General features: G+C 35.6%; 2 protein-coding genes across 5 annotated transcripts in view; one reads left to right on the top strand and one right to left on the bottom strand.

Moving 5' to 3' along the window:
• LOC129751294 (exocyst complex component 4-like) overlaps positions 1–16,919 on the bottom strand; it is a 30,670-nt gene that overhangs the window by 10,457 nt on the left and 3,294 nt on the right. Inside the window, exon 1 of one of the 4 annotated variants that reach the window (XM_055746714.1) lies at positions 534–686. The exons of 2 other annotated variants lie outside the window; for them this stretch is intronic. In XM_055746714.1, coding sequence (XP_055602689.1) covers positions 534–587 — 54 coding nt within the window. In that variant the 5' untranslated portion in view covers positions 588–686. Of the gene's footprint in view, positions 1–533; positions 687–16,919 lie in introns of those variants that run through there. One more of the 4 variants, XM_055746715.1, reaches the window with a different exon arrangement.
• LOC129751297 (uncharacterized) lies at positions 4,199–5,191 on the top strand. Its single transcript, XM_055746720.1, has 3 exons — positions 4,199–4,529; positions 4,680–4,777; positions 4,920–5,191. The coding sequence occupies exons 1-3, from the start codon at positions 4,419–4,421 to the stop codon at positions 5,023–5,025; spliced, it is 315 nt and encodes a 104-aa protein (XP_055602695.1). The 5' UTR covers positions 4,199–4,418; the 3' UTR covers positions 5,026–5,191.

Genomic DNA, 16,919 nt, shown 5'->3' with positions numbered 1-16,919 from the left:
AAAAAAAATCAAAACAGGTTTTTTAAGGTAAGTGAAGTCATTTCTAATTTCTAAGGAAATAATTTAAAAAAAATGACTTCAGGGACCGAATTTCAAAAACGTAACTGGTGAGTGACCAGCTCAAAAAAGTGACCAAGGTTACTTAAAAGCTACCAACTTCCAGTCATGAACATATGAATTTCTATATGTAACATATTTACGTATTAAACTTTTACAGTCAAAGTAACAATAATTATGAGTCTCAATTTGAAATAAACTTCTGGCAACCCTTATCCTCTGCATCCATGTTAGCCCGCAATAGTGACATCAGCTTCTTCTTCGGCTTGCTCTTTTTCTCAACTCCCCCGACCCCATCTCGGCAGAAAGTGCAGAAAAATTTCGATTCACTGAAGATGAGCGTGACCACCCACAAAATAAACACTAATTTCACCGAATCCGGCCAATTTTCCCACCAACTAACACCCACTTCCGGTAGCCCCACGAGTTAATTACACTTTGCGACACTTTTGAACCGGAAGCGAACCCCAAATTACCGTTTCTTTGCCATATTTGACGCCGCGCGGAGGTTTCACGGGTGGAGAATCCATCGATGAAAAACTAGCACTCGCTCGACTCGATGCATATTTTCATTCATCTGCTTCCGCCCCTCCCCCGTACGCATAGAAGCAGCAGAGATACCGTTTGTTTTGTGTCATGTTTTCTTGCTTTCTTCGAAGCTTCGGCACCCAGTGCCGAAAATATGGCGGGTTTGATTCGAGACTAAAGAGGTGCGCGTCTTAGCTAGAGGATGAGCATAGAAAAATATGGTCACCAGATGTATGAAAAATATATTATGTGTATAGCACCAAACCGAATATCGACAGAAGAACTAGCGACGCTTTTTTACTAACGAGGTTCCTGTCATTCGCAGGTTTGTTATTCTTTTTTCAGTCCAGTAGGCGATTTCAATGTAGTACTCGAACATTGTTTACGTTATTTACTGTACATTTTCCCTAGGTCATCAATCGCATGCTTCAAGTTTCCTAGGAAACTGGCGATGCGTCGTTATTAATTTCAACGTAGTGACGTATGCGACGTGTCGCTAGTAGGCAAAGCTGCTTTGATTACTAGCGCTCATATTTTGGATTTTTTCTGCATGCATAATACCTGTGAAATGAATCCACCTTCCATTCCTAAAAACCAATGTATGATGTTTTTTCAAATTATCACGTGACTTAAAAAAAAACAAGTCAACGGAAATTATCTTGAAACTACATTTTATTATAAGATGCATATTCCCTGAGAAAAAAGAATCAAAAAAAAAAAAAAATAAGATGCATATCGATTTGAAATTGCGTTTCATTTCATTGGTGAAATAGAAAACGCCTGAATGTATACTGTCAAGAATCGTCAAAAGCTGAAAATAAAACTCACATAAAAGTTTTGAAACGCTACTGGCAAGGAGTTTAAAACATAATCATTGATTACAGAATATTCGATTGAAGAACATATGTGGCTGAAATAAAATGTTTATCACAATGGCAGATTTCATATTTCGGGGTAACTATGGTCAGTGGGGTAACGTTGATCACTATGGTTTTAAAGAATCTGATCATCTTCAAAATAATTGCTTTGGTGCCATTAGCAAAGAAGGAATAACTACACACAAAACTTTCGAGGCTCCACTTAGCAAAAAATAGCTGTTACTTTCCGTTAGCAAAAAAATTTTTTTACTGTTCAGTTAGCACTTTCCAATATTGTCCTAACTTTTGCTCAATTTGAGTAAAAAACACCCATTTACTACTTATTTTAGCATTTGTAGTAGCATGGACTCAAACTATTAGCCTGTGCCCAAACCGCGGTCTTTATTTGCTGAATTTTTAGAAGGAAGACACAAGCGGGAACCTGTCAAATAATTTTGTTTTTATTTTGCACCGCGCGAGGGTTAATTTATTTGGAAGCTGTTATTCCTCAAATTTTTTTAATACAAAGGCAGCAGCTGACATGGAACGGAAAGTTAAATGCCCTTTTCTGATAGGTCGATCAGGTGAAGCAGAAAGAACAAACCGGCCTTTGAGAGCGCATGCCACAACCCGGGTTCAGTTCGAAAATTCCTTGCTGGTGATCGGTATGCAACGGATTCCCTTATTTGCCAACATGTAAGGGGAAATCAGGGTTGAGTTATATTATTTTTATTTTATTCTAAAGACATTTTATTATCATTCCAGATCTTTCTGTGTATGTGACACCAGGGTGAGAGGAAACGCTGCCAGCTGATAGTCTTCCTTCTTAAGTCTCCCCGGTGGGGCAGCAAGTCAGCAGTTTTCCCAACAAAACTGGGAACAAAAGGTAAGTGAATGAGTGTTAAAAATAGGTACCTGATGAAGAGGCAAAAACTGTTTACAGTGCTCCGTTTGAGCTCGGAACTCGATTTGTCAGTTGACTACCTTCCTGAACAGTCAAATTACTGTTTGCAAGTTTTAAACTCCAATTTTCAAAAGCTGCAACGCCAAGTTTCGAACTCGAATGGTTCCAGAACGCAGCTGAAACTATGAATTCCGAATTCGAACGGAGCACTGCGACAAGTTCTTCTCGATATTCCGGACAAGCTGTTCCTGAAAGAGCAGATAGAATTTGAAAGAACTCTTAATTTTTTTTTCAGGACTTTTTTTAAAAATTGTCAATCTTGTTACTGTGTGATTGCGCGAGCAACTGGGCCTTGCGCTTTGATACGATTTTTAAAGTTATCTTCCATTCAGAGACAGGTAAGTTTAAACATGCATTATTTATTGCCTTAAAAAGTACTCATATTCATTGAGCTCTCGCTAAGAATCGAACTCAATTGTAGTTTTAGAAATTTATTAAGTTTAAATGATAACAAATTGCCTAGTTTAATATTTTTAAAGAGACATTTTCCAAGAACTTTTCTTAACTCAAGTGAATAATATCCTCCATATATTAAACTACCTTTTCTTTGAATATTCAGCCAATAATGTTTAATACTAACCTTCTGGTATTTTTTTTCTGATTCTGTTAAATAGAACGCAAAATTTTGATAATAAGTAGTTGAACTATCTAAAGCTACCAAGTTTCCATGAGAATTAAAAATGATTAAAGTCGTACGAACCGCTAACTCTAACGATTTGTACGATTCGTTAAAACTAATCGTACGGTCCTACGGTTCAAACTGTTTGGTCAGTTCGTTGCGTTGTAGATGTGCTTTCTATAAATATGTTTTACATTTAAGCTTTGAACGACTTGTGGCATCCTACTACTTGTAAACAAACAAGTAGTAGGATGCCACAAGTAGTTTCTTTCAACGGAAATATTCTTTCTGCTTCAATTATTTTCAAATCTTAACCCAATTTCCCTGTTATAAAATTTCAGCTAAGATGATTGGTCCGGCCTGTAATAATACCTCGCCGCATTGGTTGATGGCTAAGCAACGCCACGATCCACTGACAAGTTTATCCGGTTTACGTATTCCCGAAGACTTTTATTTTTTTTGATGACTTTTGAGCAAATCTCTGTAAGTTTAAAATTTGTTTTAAAGATTTTTTTAATTCTATTCTAAACACATTGCTTTTTTTGTAGAATGGTTTAATGGCTTCCGTCGAAAGTCCTATGGTATAACTTCCTTCCTACAAGCATCGAATCTCCGGATACCATACAGTTGTCAAGAAGCTACCGGACTCTGGTTAACACTGTCAGTACCGAGACAGTACCTATAACAAAATATACGGTGTAAAGTGTGGGTAAAAAAATCTGTTGCTGCTGCTTTTGCATGCAGTTGTTTTTGTTTTTTGAATAAATTGAAACAATCTAATTGAAACGATCTTTTTATTTAAAAACAAAATAACGGTAATTTTGAATTTTAAATTTTACTAAAATTATAGTAATTGCTGGGGCAAAAAAAAACTTTGCTAAAATTTTAGCAAACAACGAATTTGTTAACTGAAAAATTAGTAAAAATTTAGTCTGGACACTTTCGGCTATTTTGCCAAAATTTTAGTAAAAAAAAATTGCTAATTTCATTGCTAAATTTTTAGCTGGTCAAATTTGAGCAAAATTTTGCTAAATTCCGGCCTCAGAAATTTTGTGTGTACACACAAAACTTTCGAGGCCCAACTTAGCAAAAATACTCCCTTACTTTCAGTTAGCAAAAATTTTTTTTTGCTCTTCAGTTAGCACTTTTCCAAATTGTCATGACTTTAGCTCAATTTGAGTAAAAAACACCCATTTGCTACTAACTTTAGCATTTACAGTAGCTAGGACTCGAACTTTTACTTTGGACTCGAACCGCGGTCAACGATTTGTTTTGGCAGGCATTTTGATTTTGATTTGTTTTCGTTAGTCGGTCGCGATTTTGGAACGAAAATGTAGTTTTTCGATTCCGTTTTGTAGAAAAAAGTTCTGTCGGAACAACAAGTGCGTCGTTAATGTGTTTGGTTTGCCGTTCTTGGGAAGATTCATCACAGGCCGCTGGAAGACACACTTGCCCGGACATGTCGAAAAATTGGGGATTGAAATCCTCCGGAGCCGAAGAAATTGTAAGTGTTTCTTTGGCAAACAACACCACTGCGACCCGCCGGTTGTCTCCACTAGGTGGACTCGAACCGGAAAAATCCTCTATTTCGTTTTGTTTAAGAAATTAACTTTGATTTAAAATCGAATTTGAAAGATAATTTTAAATTTTGCAGGATTTTTGTGTTGGTTCGAAGATCCGACACAGTCAGGCGATGAGTTTTTTGACACCGCTGAAAGCTGCTATTTTTCATCCGCCGGAGATTGTATGCATGTAAGTACATACCGTTGCATTATTAACATTCCCCAACCCTTCGTAAACACACGGCTGGACCATTTTGGAAAAAAAATACGAAGACTCTCACTTGAACAGTTGTTGCAGTGGACGTTGTGAATGATCAGTTTGTTTCTTTTAGTCGACGCTCCGGAAGAACGTTCATGATGCCCAAAGTGAAGGACGAAGGCAAAAGACGCATTGGAATAATTTACAAGAAGTCAGCTTGTTTTGATCTGAGTGGCTGAGGGAAAACACAAATTTCAGGAAACAGTCGAACAACTGGAAATCAAGTTATGGTAAGCATTGGTAAAAATTTTGAAAGTATAGTATTTTTTGTAGTTAATTCCATCTACTTTTTTAAATTATGTTTTAAGTTTGATGTAATTGCAATTCGTATTTGGAATTATTTATTGAGGCAATCAAGAATATCTGATTAAAAAATCTTTTTCTACATTCCGGAGCTTGGATTTTGAACTATTTATGAAGAATGAAATCATGTTTCACTATCTTTTTATGATATCGAACAAAAACAGAATTTAATATAAATTTTTAGTTCAGTATGGAAATTTTCAAATTAGTTTATTCGAAATGATGGTATATTAGAGAAAATTCAACCTGCACCTTATTAACCAAAATTTTATTCAGTTAAAAAATAAATCAAATGAAAATAATTCTATTTTGCCTAAATTACAATAATTTGTAAACAAAATTAAGTTTTCAGGACACTTTATCACCTGTAGGAGCAACTTCTTGATGCAATGGTAGGATCAAGACACAAAATTCACTGTCACTACAAGACTACAAGTTCCAAAAAGCTGGTAGCCGGATCATTATATTTTTGGTTTTTGTAAACATATTAACTTAATAGAAACTAATTTATGAAGGCGAGTAATTTTTAATTCAAATTGCCTCCATTTTCGATGCAGAAGTTTTGAATTTTTGGCTCAAATGAAACTATACTGTTTAGAGCAATCGTTTGATGTTTTTGAATTCCATATCTATTCAGCAGCGGAGATCAAACAAATTAACTGATTCATTATAATTCCATCAAGTCAAGCTCTTGATTCCCATATTAAAAATAAAACAATTGAATGATAAGCTTTTTCCTTAACAAACGCTAAACCAGGCTAATTTGAAAAAATCTTAATAATTATTTCCAACATTTCCAGGGACTCCCAATGTTCCTGTACGTTTCCATTTGGGCATGATGGTGGCGATCACGGCCAATCTGAGCATAGTGATTAAAATCCTAAACGAGGCAATATTGTGTTCGCACATTGTTGCAATATAAAACAAGTCGGGTTTAAGCAACAAACAATAAAAATAAACTTTATTCGCTAATCGATATACTTTAAACTATGTAACTTTAAAATTGTGTGGTGTGGACTTGATGTGTGCAAAGAATGGAATGTGTGTGTTGTGTTGATCTGCATTCATCTCAATCTGGGCAGCATCCGTCTGGGTGACAGCCGTCACTTGATGAGCTACCAGTTGATCAAATTGGTTCGGACGAGGGGTCCTCTCAACACCTCCCCCGTTTTAGTAAAGCTGATAAGGCTCGTAGCGTACCGGAACTCTTCTGGTCCTCGAAGAGCGGTCTGGTTGAGATGGTTCAGCTTCTGGAGTTGGACGATCAGCTGGTTTACAGCTTTGCTGTCGAGGATTCCCAGTTTGTTCGAGTTCATACGAGTTCGAAAATTTGATTGATTTCGGTGATGGCTGGTTTTCAGGTTCCTCTGGGAAACGTTCCAGAGTAGCCGATGGAACACCTTGGCTGCTAGGTTTCTTGGTTCCTGGATGTGGTTTCGGCATGATGTTTTCGATTTGATCGTTTTTGTATCGCTTCTTCTTTACCCAAACATGTTCCTTGCCATCGTAGCTTCTGGCCTTGGAACCATGTCTGCGGTCAAACTGATGTTCTTGCTGATATGGTTTGTTGCTGTTTGAGGGCACAGGAGGTATGGAAAGATCTAACGATGCTCGCCCTGGTCTTTCAAGCAAATTTTCAGCAGGTGTTTTGTTTGCAGGTGCACACGAAGCTGGACGATAACAGTGTAGAAAACTGTCGATTGCCTCGGCAAGGGCTTCTCCCTCCGTCGAAACTTTTTCCAACGTTTGCTTGAATTTGTCCACAAAACGTTCTTGGAAGAGTGATTGTTGGACTTCGGGTTGCGTGAAAAATTTCATCCGATTGTTTGGGAACTGTGACTGCTGTTCCTCGACACCTTTCGCTGGTAGGCAACCGACTTGACTGCAGAATGAATTGAATGGTACATCCCACAGCCCGAACATTTCAATCCAGTCGGTACCTAAAACGAAAAGATTAGTTTCTGGTATTGCAACACGACACAAACCTTGCTTGGACATTCCGTTGATTGAAATGTTGCACCAGAATTCAGAAGCAATCTGGAGCGGCTCGCCAGATGCTGTTACCACATTGCAGGATGGTGGTCGCGTTCGAGGCCGGCCGATTTGCTTCCACATTTCATCGGTGATTATGCTGAGATCCGAAGCGGAATCAATTTGCAGACAAACTGGAGTTCCGTTGATCTTTACTTCGGTAAATTTTCTCCCCTGATGGACTGAATTCACGGAAACCACTTTGATTACCTTCTTTGCGTTGAAGTGTTCCTTTTTCCCGACCGGTTTGTCAGAAAAACAGGCACAATAGCCCTCTTTGTGGCCTTTTCTACCACATTCCCGACACAGATGCTCCCGGAACTGGCAATCCTTGGAGTAGTGCATGCCGCCGCAGGACCAACACGGTGACCGTGGCTGATCGGTTACCGTTTTATCGCCCGTTTGTTTACGCTTTGGCTTGGTGTTGATTATGTTCTCCTTCACTGCACGCACTGACAATTGCGATTGTTTTTCAACCATAACGTTGTCCTTTTTCAGGTTGAAAATGTTCCGGCAATCCTCGACGATCTTGGCCAGGCTGATGTCCGAAGACTCGTTGAGTTTGTTGATAAGACGCATTCTGATGTCGGCATCCTCGGGAGATTTTAGGCCTGCCACAAATATCAGGCATTTAAATTGCTCTTCTGTGAGTGCCGAGAGCTTGAAGTCCACACACATCTTATTAACCTTGCATGAGTAGGCCAATATATCTTCCGATTCACCTCTTACCGTCTGGAGGCATTGGTACCGACGGTGGAAGACTGATACCGGGGAACCGAAGAGTGATTTCAGCTTTTCGATGGTTTCGCCGAAGGTGAAGGCATTTGAAAGCTTAGGAAGAATGAAGCTCGTATACCGCTCGTGAGCCATCGGATTGAGCTTCCTCATTAGCAGCCTAACTTTCGCGGAATCGTCGAGTTTCTTGGCGTCTTTATCAAAAAGATCCGAGTATCGGGAGTACCACGAATCAAATGTGCAAGCTTGATCAGGGTCGTAGGAAAACTCACTGATGTTGCTTGCGAGTGACTCCAAAGCAACGTCATCGCGGGACAATTCTCGGAGGCATTTCTGGGTTGTAGACATTTGTTCTGCCATCTGACCGATGAGACGTTGCTGCTGCTGCAGGATCTGCATCATTGCCTGCTGGAACGATTGTTCGGTTTGTGGTAGTCCATGTGGGTCCGGCATCCTAACCTCAAAGTCTGGTTCCCGCTACAACGACCGACAACTGGTTTTCCGCAAAACTCGCGACTGCTGCCAAATTTTCTCGTCGCCACTTTGTTGCAATATAAAACAAGTCGGGTTTAAGCAACAAACAATAAAAATAAACTTTATTCGCTAATCGATATACTTTAAACTATGTAACTTTAAAATTGTGTGGTGTGGACTTGATGTGTGCAAAGAATGGAATGTGTGTGTTGTGTTGATCTGCATTCATCTCAATCTGGGCAGCATCCGTCTGGGTGACAGCCGTCACTTGATGAGCTACCAGTTGATCAAATTGGTTCGGACGAGGGGTCCTCTCAACACACATGTTGATGATCGTCGAGGTACCTTGATTTATGGATTGAAGAACAGATGAACAGGCGAGGAACTTGACGGTCATGAAGAGAAAACGGAAAAACATCGTGGAAGAAAAAGCCAACGGTGTTGAGGACCTAAAAGTATTTCGTACCAGTGTGAATTATTTAATGTTAATCTAAATTGTATAGAATATGCTAAGTGGTTGAAAATTACTTGAAAATAAACTAATTTCTCTTTTTCCATATTTTCTCCTTTCTTTAGAACACCAACGCATACTTCGAAATATGAATTTTACTAAATCTTTAGTAGAGTAATTCTGTCTGAGATTTCCTTAAGAAGTGCAACTAAACAAGTTCTGATTTGGAAACAAACATTTTAACTTAAAAATTCATTAATCAAATATTTATTTAACACATTTATAATTTGGTAGCCACGTGACAGGTATTTACAAAGCTCACGATGGTCAACAGAATAAGCAAAAAAAAAGTTCAAACCTTGAGATCTATTTATTACTTTATTACTAATCGCTTATTGTATTATTCAAAAAATCGTTTATGTCGTTGCTAATTTTATACTTATATGAAACTAGCTGACCCGGTGTGCTTTGCTACACCTTTAAAAATCAAATGATATTTTAAGAAATTATTCCAATTTTTATTGTTTTGTTGGCATTATTTTAAATCAAATTATGACATAATTCATAAGCAACTGCTATAAAATGAGAGCTGCAGCTGGAGTTTCGAATTGCAACACAAAGATAACTTAAACTTATATTCTGAATCTTGATCTAAAAATGTGTGTTGAAGATCTGATAATTTTAATCTGTTTCCTTATTTTTCGCTTTATAAGGAAGGGTCTCAAATAAATCGTACGCAAACAATCTAACTTATAAAATATAGTTGTTTTTGCTTGATATGCTGTACTTCCCTTCACTCCCTGCTGAATAGAGATCGTGATCTTTAAAAATCATGCCCATTTTTTTCGTTCCCAAAAATCCTCTTAAATACAATATAGTTCCATTGGTTGATAAGTTTTTGAGCTTTACATCAAATTCATATGGACCCCCCACCTCTTTCTTCCCCTCTCTACACTGTAAAATGTAATGCTCTAACAATCGTAGAAACATATTTCGCAACCATGTCCCTTTCCGTGCCATATTTGTTTCCATTTGTTGGCTTCTTTAGCATAAATTGAGAACTTATGCTAACAAAATTGTATTCAGCTCACCTCCCACCTCCCATGTAGCTTTTCACTGAAAGGAGCATGGTGTGTCAGATAATCGTAGAATCATACAAAGATAAATTTCCATGTTTAGTTTTGTCCATTTCTCGAATTTTCTAAAAAAAAAAGTTAAATGTAAGCTTTCCTCTTTCCTTCCTATATTCCATGCCATCCAAATTTGGTTTTATTTAAGTAGTAAATTTTTGAGTTATATATACACTTGAAAGGGAGTACCATCCCCCTTTCCATTCTCTTTTTTCAATAGAGGGGTGATAACTTAATATTCAAAAAAGTATTTTTCGTACTCAATTACTTTTTGATGATTATGATGAAATTTGGTTTCATTTGCTCGATTAATTCTCGAGTTATGCAAAAAAAAAAATGGAAGAAAATGGATCTTACCGCTTAAAAGATACGGCTTCAATTTATAATAGAAACATTTCTCGTATCCAAATACACTCACATGTCAAATATGGTTAAATTTGCTTGATCAGCTCTCCAGTTATACTGAAAATTGTAAGGGAGACTTCGCCTCCCCCTTTTCATTCACCTCTTCGAAAGAGTGAGGGATACCAAATATTCATAGAAGCATTTCTCGTACCCAAATATCGTTCCATGCCAAATTTGGTTCCATTTGCTGTTGTAGTTCTTGAGTTATGCAGTAAAAATTGTATGAAACTCCCCTCCCTCTTTCCTTCCTCCCCACTGTAAGAAGGAAGGGGTCTCAAACAATCATTAGAACATGTCACGTTCCCAAATACCCGCCCATGCCAAGTTTGGTTCCATTTGCTTAATTACTTTCTTAGTTATGTTGAAAACTATAAAAAAGGCCCCTCCCCCCTTTATATCTCCCTACTGGAAAGAGGGAGGGGTCTCAAATAATCATAGAAATATTTTTCGTATCCAAATACCCTCCCATGCCAAATTTGGTTCCATTTGCTTTATTAGATTTTGAACTATATAAAAAAATATGAAAGAGGCCCCTCCCCCTTTCAACTGGAAAGAGGGAGGGGTCTCAAATAATCATTGAAATATTTTTCGTATCCAAATACCTTCCCATGCCAAATCTGGATCCAATATCTTGATTAGTTCTCGAGTTGTATGAAAAATTGTAAGGAAGCCCCCCCCCCTTCCTATCACGCCACTGAAAGGAGGGAGGGGTACCAAATATTCATAGAAATATACCTCGCTCCCAAATACCACCCCATGCCAAATACAATACTATTGCTTGATGGGTTCTCGAGTTATGCAAAAAATTGTCTTTTTTTTGGGAGGCCCCTCCCCCCCTTCATGAGAGAGGGAGGGGTCTCAAACCACAATAAGAACCTTCCCCTGCCTCCAATACCCCCACCTGCCAAGTTTCACGCAAATCGGTTCAGTAGTTTCCGAGTCTATAGGGAACAGACAGACAGACAGACAGACAGACAGACAGACAGACAGACAGACAGACTGAAATTCATTTTTATATATATAGATATACTTCAAAAAATAATTTCAGGCTTGATTTTGTTTTATGTTTTCTGTTCCTCTAAATGCTCAGTAAAGTTTTCGAAAGGGCAGCTATGCAATTGCAATTTTTGAATTCACATTTTTCGAAGTGCAAAGAATTCATGAACTAATTTTGTTTAACTTGGGTGTCTTGATTCCTAATTTGAAATGAGTTTTTTTTTATCATCTTTCGTTTTTAGAAAAAAAGTTTTAAAAAATAGGTATCTAAATATTGTAAAAAAATTAAAGTTAAAAATAAAAGTTTTGAATCCAAATTTTCCTGAAGACCACGATTTGACTTCTGAGAAGAAAGTTTAAGATTTTTTTTATGTTGTTCCATTATGTAAAATAAGTGAATTTTGACGATTTTTTAGGAAACTTTTAAGCCATATTAAATTTTAGATGTTTTTTGAAGCAAAAGTAAAATTGTTTTATAGTCTTCATTGAATTTGTTGAATGAAAAAACATCTAATAATACAGAACCTTTAAAAAATGTCAGGAATAATTGTCATGAAGTCATTTCGAATTTCTAGAATAGAATAAAGCTTTTTAGATTGTTGAGTCTCTGAAGCTAGAATATTCAGACAAAACATGATTTTTTTTATTTAATGGAGGGTAATAAACAGATTCAGAATCAGTTTGTGTTTTTAAAGTATATTTGATGGTTCATATGTGAAATCATTGATTGATTTCACTCAAACCTGATTCATGTTCACACTTTGATCGCCATTTAACAAAAACCAGAGGTGGTTAATCTGACAAATGGTTTGAGTTCAGGACGCCAACATCTTCCAAATTCGTCAATTAAACATAGGTACCAAGAATGCTGTTCCTTTGAGTATTCAATAATTTTATTAAATAAGTTTTCGAAATGATAGGACGTTTTTTATTTAAAAAAGTCCTTCTAAAATAATTACGAACAATTTTTTTATCAGCTTCATATTTTCTTTTCATTTTCGCACAAATTTATCGAACTTTATAGTTCTACTGTTCAATTTTTCAGGACAAATCCTGTATAGTTATTGAAACTTTTTGTGTTTATCTGTAGATAATTTCCCTAAAGTTGACAAAAAATAGTACAGACCCCGTTCGATTTTGGCAACATTCGTTTTTGGCAACAAATTGTTTTTTGAAATAACATCACCTAATATTTTCCGCTTTTACAGGACCTATATAAATTTTAAAAAACATCCTAACTAAGTTTTAACGTTTTTGAATATTGATAAAACGTGTAAACAGTAACAAAAAAATTGAAAAAAGTTATAATGTACTCAAAAATAACAAAAAAACATAAAAATTTCATAAAACTACAAAAAAAAACAAACAAAAACTAGAAATGACAAAAAATTTAAAAAAAAAATGTATAATGATAAAAATAATAAATATGTTCTAAAATAACAGACACTCTAAACCAGTGATTTTCAAACTTTTTTGACTCACCGCCCCTTTTTGCTGAAGTCCAGGGCTCACCGCCCCCCTTAGCCATTTTTTATATACTAGCCCCTATCTGTTGAAATTGTCGGAAAAATACTTTCGTTTGAAGATTATATCGTAAACATTTATGTATGGAACAAAGCTCAAAATTCACTTGTATTCATTATTATGCAAATGATTTCAATGAGATTTGAAGTGAACATTTAAAATACCTTCAAATATAATTGAGACATTTTGCTCAGATTACACAATTGAAAACTTTTTAAAAAATTTAACAAAATTTTAATAAAATGTTATTTTGTTACATTTGTTACTATTGCCAAGTTATCATTTTTTTTTTTTTTGATAAACAAAAGTTAATAAAATTGATCTCAAATATCTTTACAGCCTAGCAATCCTCGTTCGAATATTTACAATTATGTTATTTTACAGGACAAATACTTTAGGTCTGAATTAATAATAATATATTCAAGCATGATTACCTGATATTTTCTTAGTAACACTAGGCAACAAAACTCACATTTTCCGAGGTGCAGAGAATGTAAAAGTAATTTATGACTTATCTTGGGGCACTGATTCCAAATATGCATTTGTTTTTTTTTTCTTTCAGCTTTTGTTTTCGAAATAACTTTCGAAAATAGGTAAAAATTCATTATACAAATTTGTGCAATTTTTAGGAAAAGCTATAGGAGATTATCAATATTTTTATAATAAAGGTTTAAACTCAATGATCAACTTTCCCGAAGACCGCGAGTAATTTTGACTCCTAAGAATAAATATATTAGATTTTTCTTTTTGATATTATTTTCCAAATCTACAAAAAGCGAAAATTTTGATAAAATTCCAATAAAAATTTTAACTAAATTGAATCCTTGATATTTTAAAAACTATAAGTCTTATCGTTATACAGTCTTCAACAAAGTGATTAAATGGGTTAAAATCTTTAACATCAAATACTCAATGACTGTCTGGAATAGTATCAGAAAAAGTTGATAACTTATCTTTTAGAATTTCTTAAAATGGTAGAATCTAGATTTTTTAAGCGTTGTATCTTCAAAACAGGAATATCTAGGCAAGACCTGAATTCTTCATTGAATAAGGCATAAGAAATTGATTGATAAATCATCAGCATGTAGTTTATCAGTATTTAATGCAAGGTCGATTTTACCCAAAACTCAATTTTAATTTAATTATGCCAAACGTTCTTCATACCTTAAGCTTCTCTTGATGTTTTAAACTTTTTGATTGAAAAAACTGTAGTTTCCCCAAAAATGTACGGAAAACGGATAAAACGAAAACATTAGAGCGTGTCTTCTCGAAAACCGCTTTAATGCATTTATACTGTTTTGTCTCTGAAGGTCCCAAATGGTTTAAGAAGTTTAGACTTTTTAAGTACGTGATAGCAACATTATATCTAAAGTCTATTAGAAAATTGGTGAAAGAGTTAGAAATTATACAAGCGCAATATTTCGATCATTTTTATTATGCTTTCAGGTGACAGAAAGACAAATTTTAGGGCGAATGTAATGGAAGCTATTTTTTTTTTCCTTTTGAAATACTTATCTACAAAAACCTCTTTTTATTATATCTTCATTTGTGTTGTTTAGAAAACAATATTTGTAGTATTATCAGAGCTTCCTGAAGATTTATATTTGAAGCTTTTTTGATAATTAATCTTGAATCAAGCTGAAAGTAAGCGTTTAGTTATATATTCCTCATTTCTTGAACTTAGTATGTGCTGCCATTCCAATTTTAATTTGTTTTGAAACTAAAGCATGAGGCAATATAATCTCACCGCCCCCCAGAACCCTTCCAACGCCCCCCAAAATTCCAAATTAGGCTCCAGCCCCCTTGACAGCTCTCAATGCCCCCCTGGGGGCGGTAGGGACCACTTTTAAAACCATTGCTCTAAACATATAAAAAAAATCTATGTGTGTCTAAAACATGATAAAAAATAAAAAAAATGACAGAAAATTATTAAACAAAAAATTGAAAAAGGCGTTTATAAAAAATTAACAATTTGTTTTAAGAAAATAGTTGAGAAAAAAAACCGTTCAATTTTGGCACGGTTTGATTTTGGCAACACTAAGTTTTCAAGCATGTTTCCAAAAACGGAAAAGGCCTGTATTTACACTTACAAATCAGACAATAACGAACTTCCCTGGACCTGGAATTATCGGTATATGATTCTATACCGGACCGGCATTAATAAGCTACTACTACAACTTTCATTTGCTAGCCGACTCAGATGGTGCACTGGATAAGATATCGGACTAAAACGCGGAGATGAGATGTTACAGTGAGTTCGCTTCTCAAAATATTTTTTTTCGGGATGAATTTTCCAATAGGATTAAAATCCCATAAAATGTTCTTCTTCTTTCGCTTGAATGTATTGATCATGCTTCATTTAACATGGGAGCTTGAGTTTTTATGCCAGTAGTGCTTTTTCCAACATACCATCTTTTCTGTTTATAAAAAAAATTACAACCTCTTCTATGGGTGTAGCATTGCCGAATAGATAGGTTCTTAATTATACTCTTATGAAAATTCGCATCTCAATTATCTGGTGAGTATTGAAACAAATTTTTGGGGGTTGTCGTTTCTAAAAAAAAATGGATCATCATGGTCGAAAGTGTCATGTTCCTGATCTTCTACAAACTTCAGAGGTTTTCATTGACGCAACGTATTTAAGGGAAATAAGATAGTAGGGGAAAGTCGGGTAAAACGGACACCCTAAGGTAGAATCGCAATAGAAAATCTGTTATTGGCTTTTTCATCGCAGTCTTTGGTCAGACGGGTAATTTAGGTTGTTTGCTATCACATTAACCATCAGTATTAGTAAATTTCCCTCATCAAGACTGTTTTTATAGCAATCTAAAACTTGTTTGCAAATTACAGTTTTTCAAAATGGACGGGTAAAACGGACACTGCTGTACTAGTACATTTTCTGAGAAATAAGCTTTTGAGAATGTTTTTAAACCAAAATGAAGCCAACTGGTTCGAATCCGGTAGCGGAACGGTGTGGTTTTCGTAATTCCGTTATTAACAGTGCTGTTTTCACCAGGGATCAATTTTAAGCAGTTTTTATGGCCTATTTGAGATACTGAGTACTTTTTGACAGACAATTTCACTTGTCAAAGGTCTTCTGAAAGCATATGGAAGATCAAACTGACAAAAAAAAAATGAAATATCTAGAGAAACTTATGTGTCCGTCTTACCCGACCTAGCAATTTTTTTTGCAAGACGTTTGTTGTTCAAGCCCGTCGACCAAAATTCGATGGGTTTCCTCCAGATGGCCAATGAGAAGCCTAATAAAGATTCCACCGCTGGAAACGTTTGAAATTTTCAAAAATGATGCGAGTTATGGACTATTTTCTGAGTACAAAAAACTACATCGAATGGTGCAGCATGAAAATTTTTGTTTGTTTTGTTTACTATTATGAGACCTTGCTTGCTACAAATCAACAAAAGGTCCCGAAAGTGTTGATACACCTGGAAAACATATTCCCATCATTAGATTTTTTCCAAACATTGTAATTTCTTAAATACTGAAAGTGTCCGTTTTACCCGCAGTGTCCGTCTTACCCGACTTTCCCTTATATTTAATATTCATCGGCGATGGCGGCTTTCTTCCAACTTTGGCTTGATTGGTTAGAATATTAATTTTTTTATTCAGTTAAGTTGTTTAGTTTACCACTGGAAATTTAGTATATATTGAAAAATGTTCTGAATTTTATAAGAAATTATTTATATGGCAATGAGCGGAATGATGAGATGGAGCAAGATGATTTAGAGTTCATTATTTGCATTGGAGTATCTTAAATCTTTGCAAGCAAAATAAGTTTTTTTTCCAATTGACGGTATCTTCGGATCAAATAAGTTCTAGGTCCAAAGTCACTCATTTTATCTAAAAAAAATATCATTTTTCCTTCAAAAGATTTTGTTTGCCAGATATTTAGGCGAGATAAGGGCATAATGACCACCTTAAGGAAGACGCTTATTTAACCATAGAAAACAGCTATAATATGTGACTTACATCGTTGTTTCGTGTTCAGACACTAAAAAAGTCTAT

This window comes from Uranotaenia lowii, chromosome 3, assembly GCF_029784155.1.
Source record: "Uranotaenia lowii strain MFRU-FL chromosome 3, ASM2978415v1, whole genome shotgun sequence".
Taxonomy (NCBI): Eukaryota; Metazoa; Arthropoda; class Insecta; order Diptera; family Culicidae; genus Uranotaenia; species Uranotaenia lowii.
This window is presented reverse-complemented; position numbering and strand designations above follow the sequence as displayed.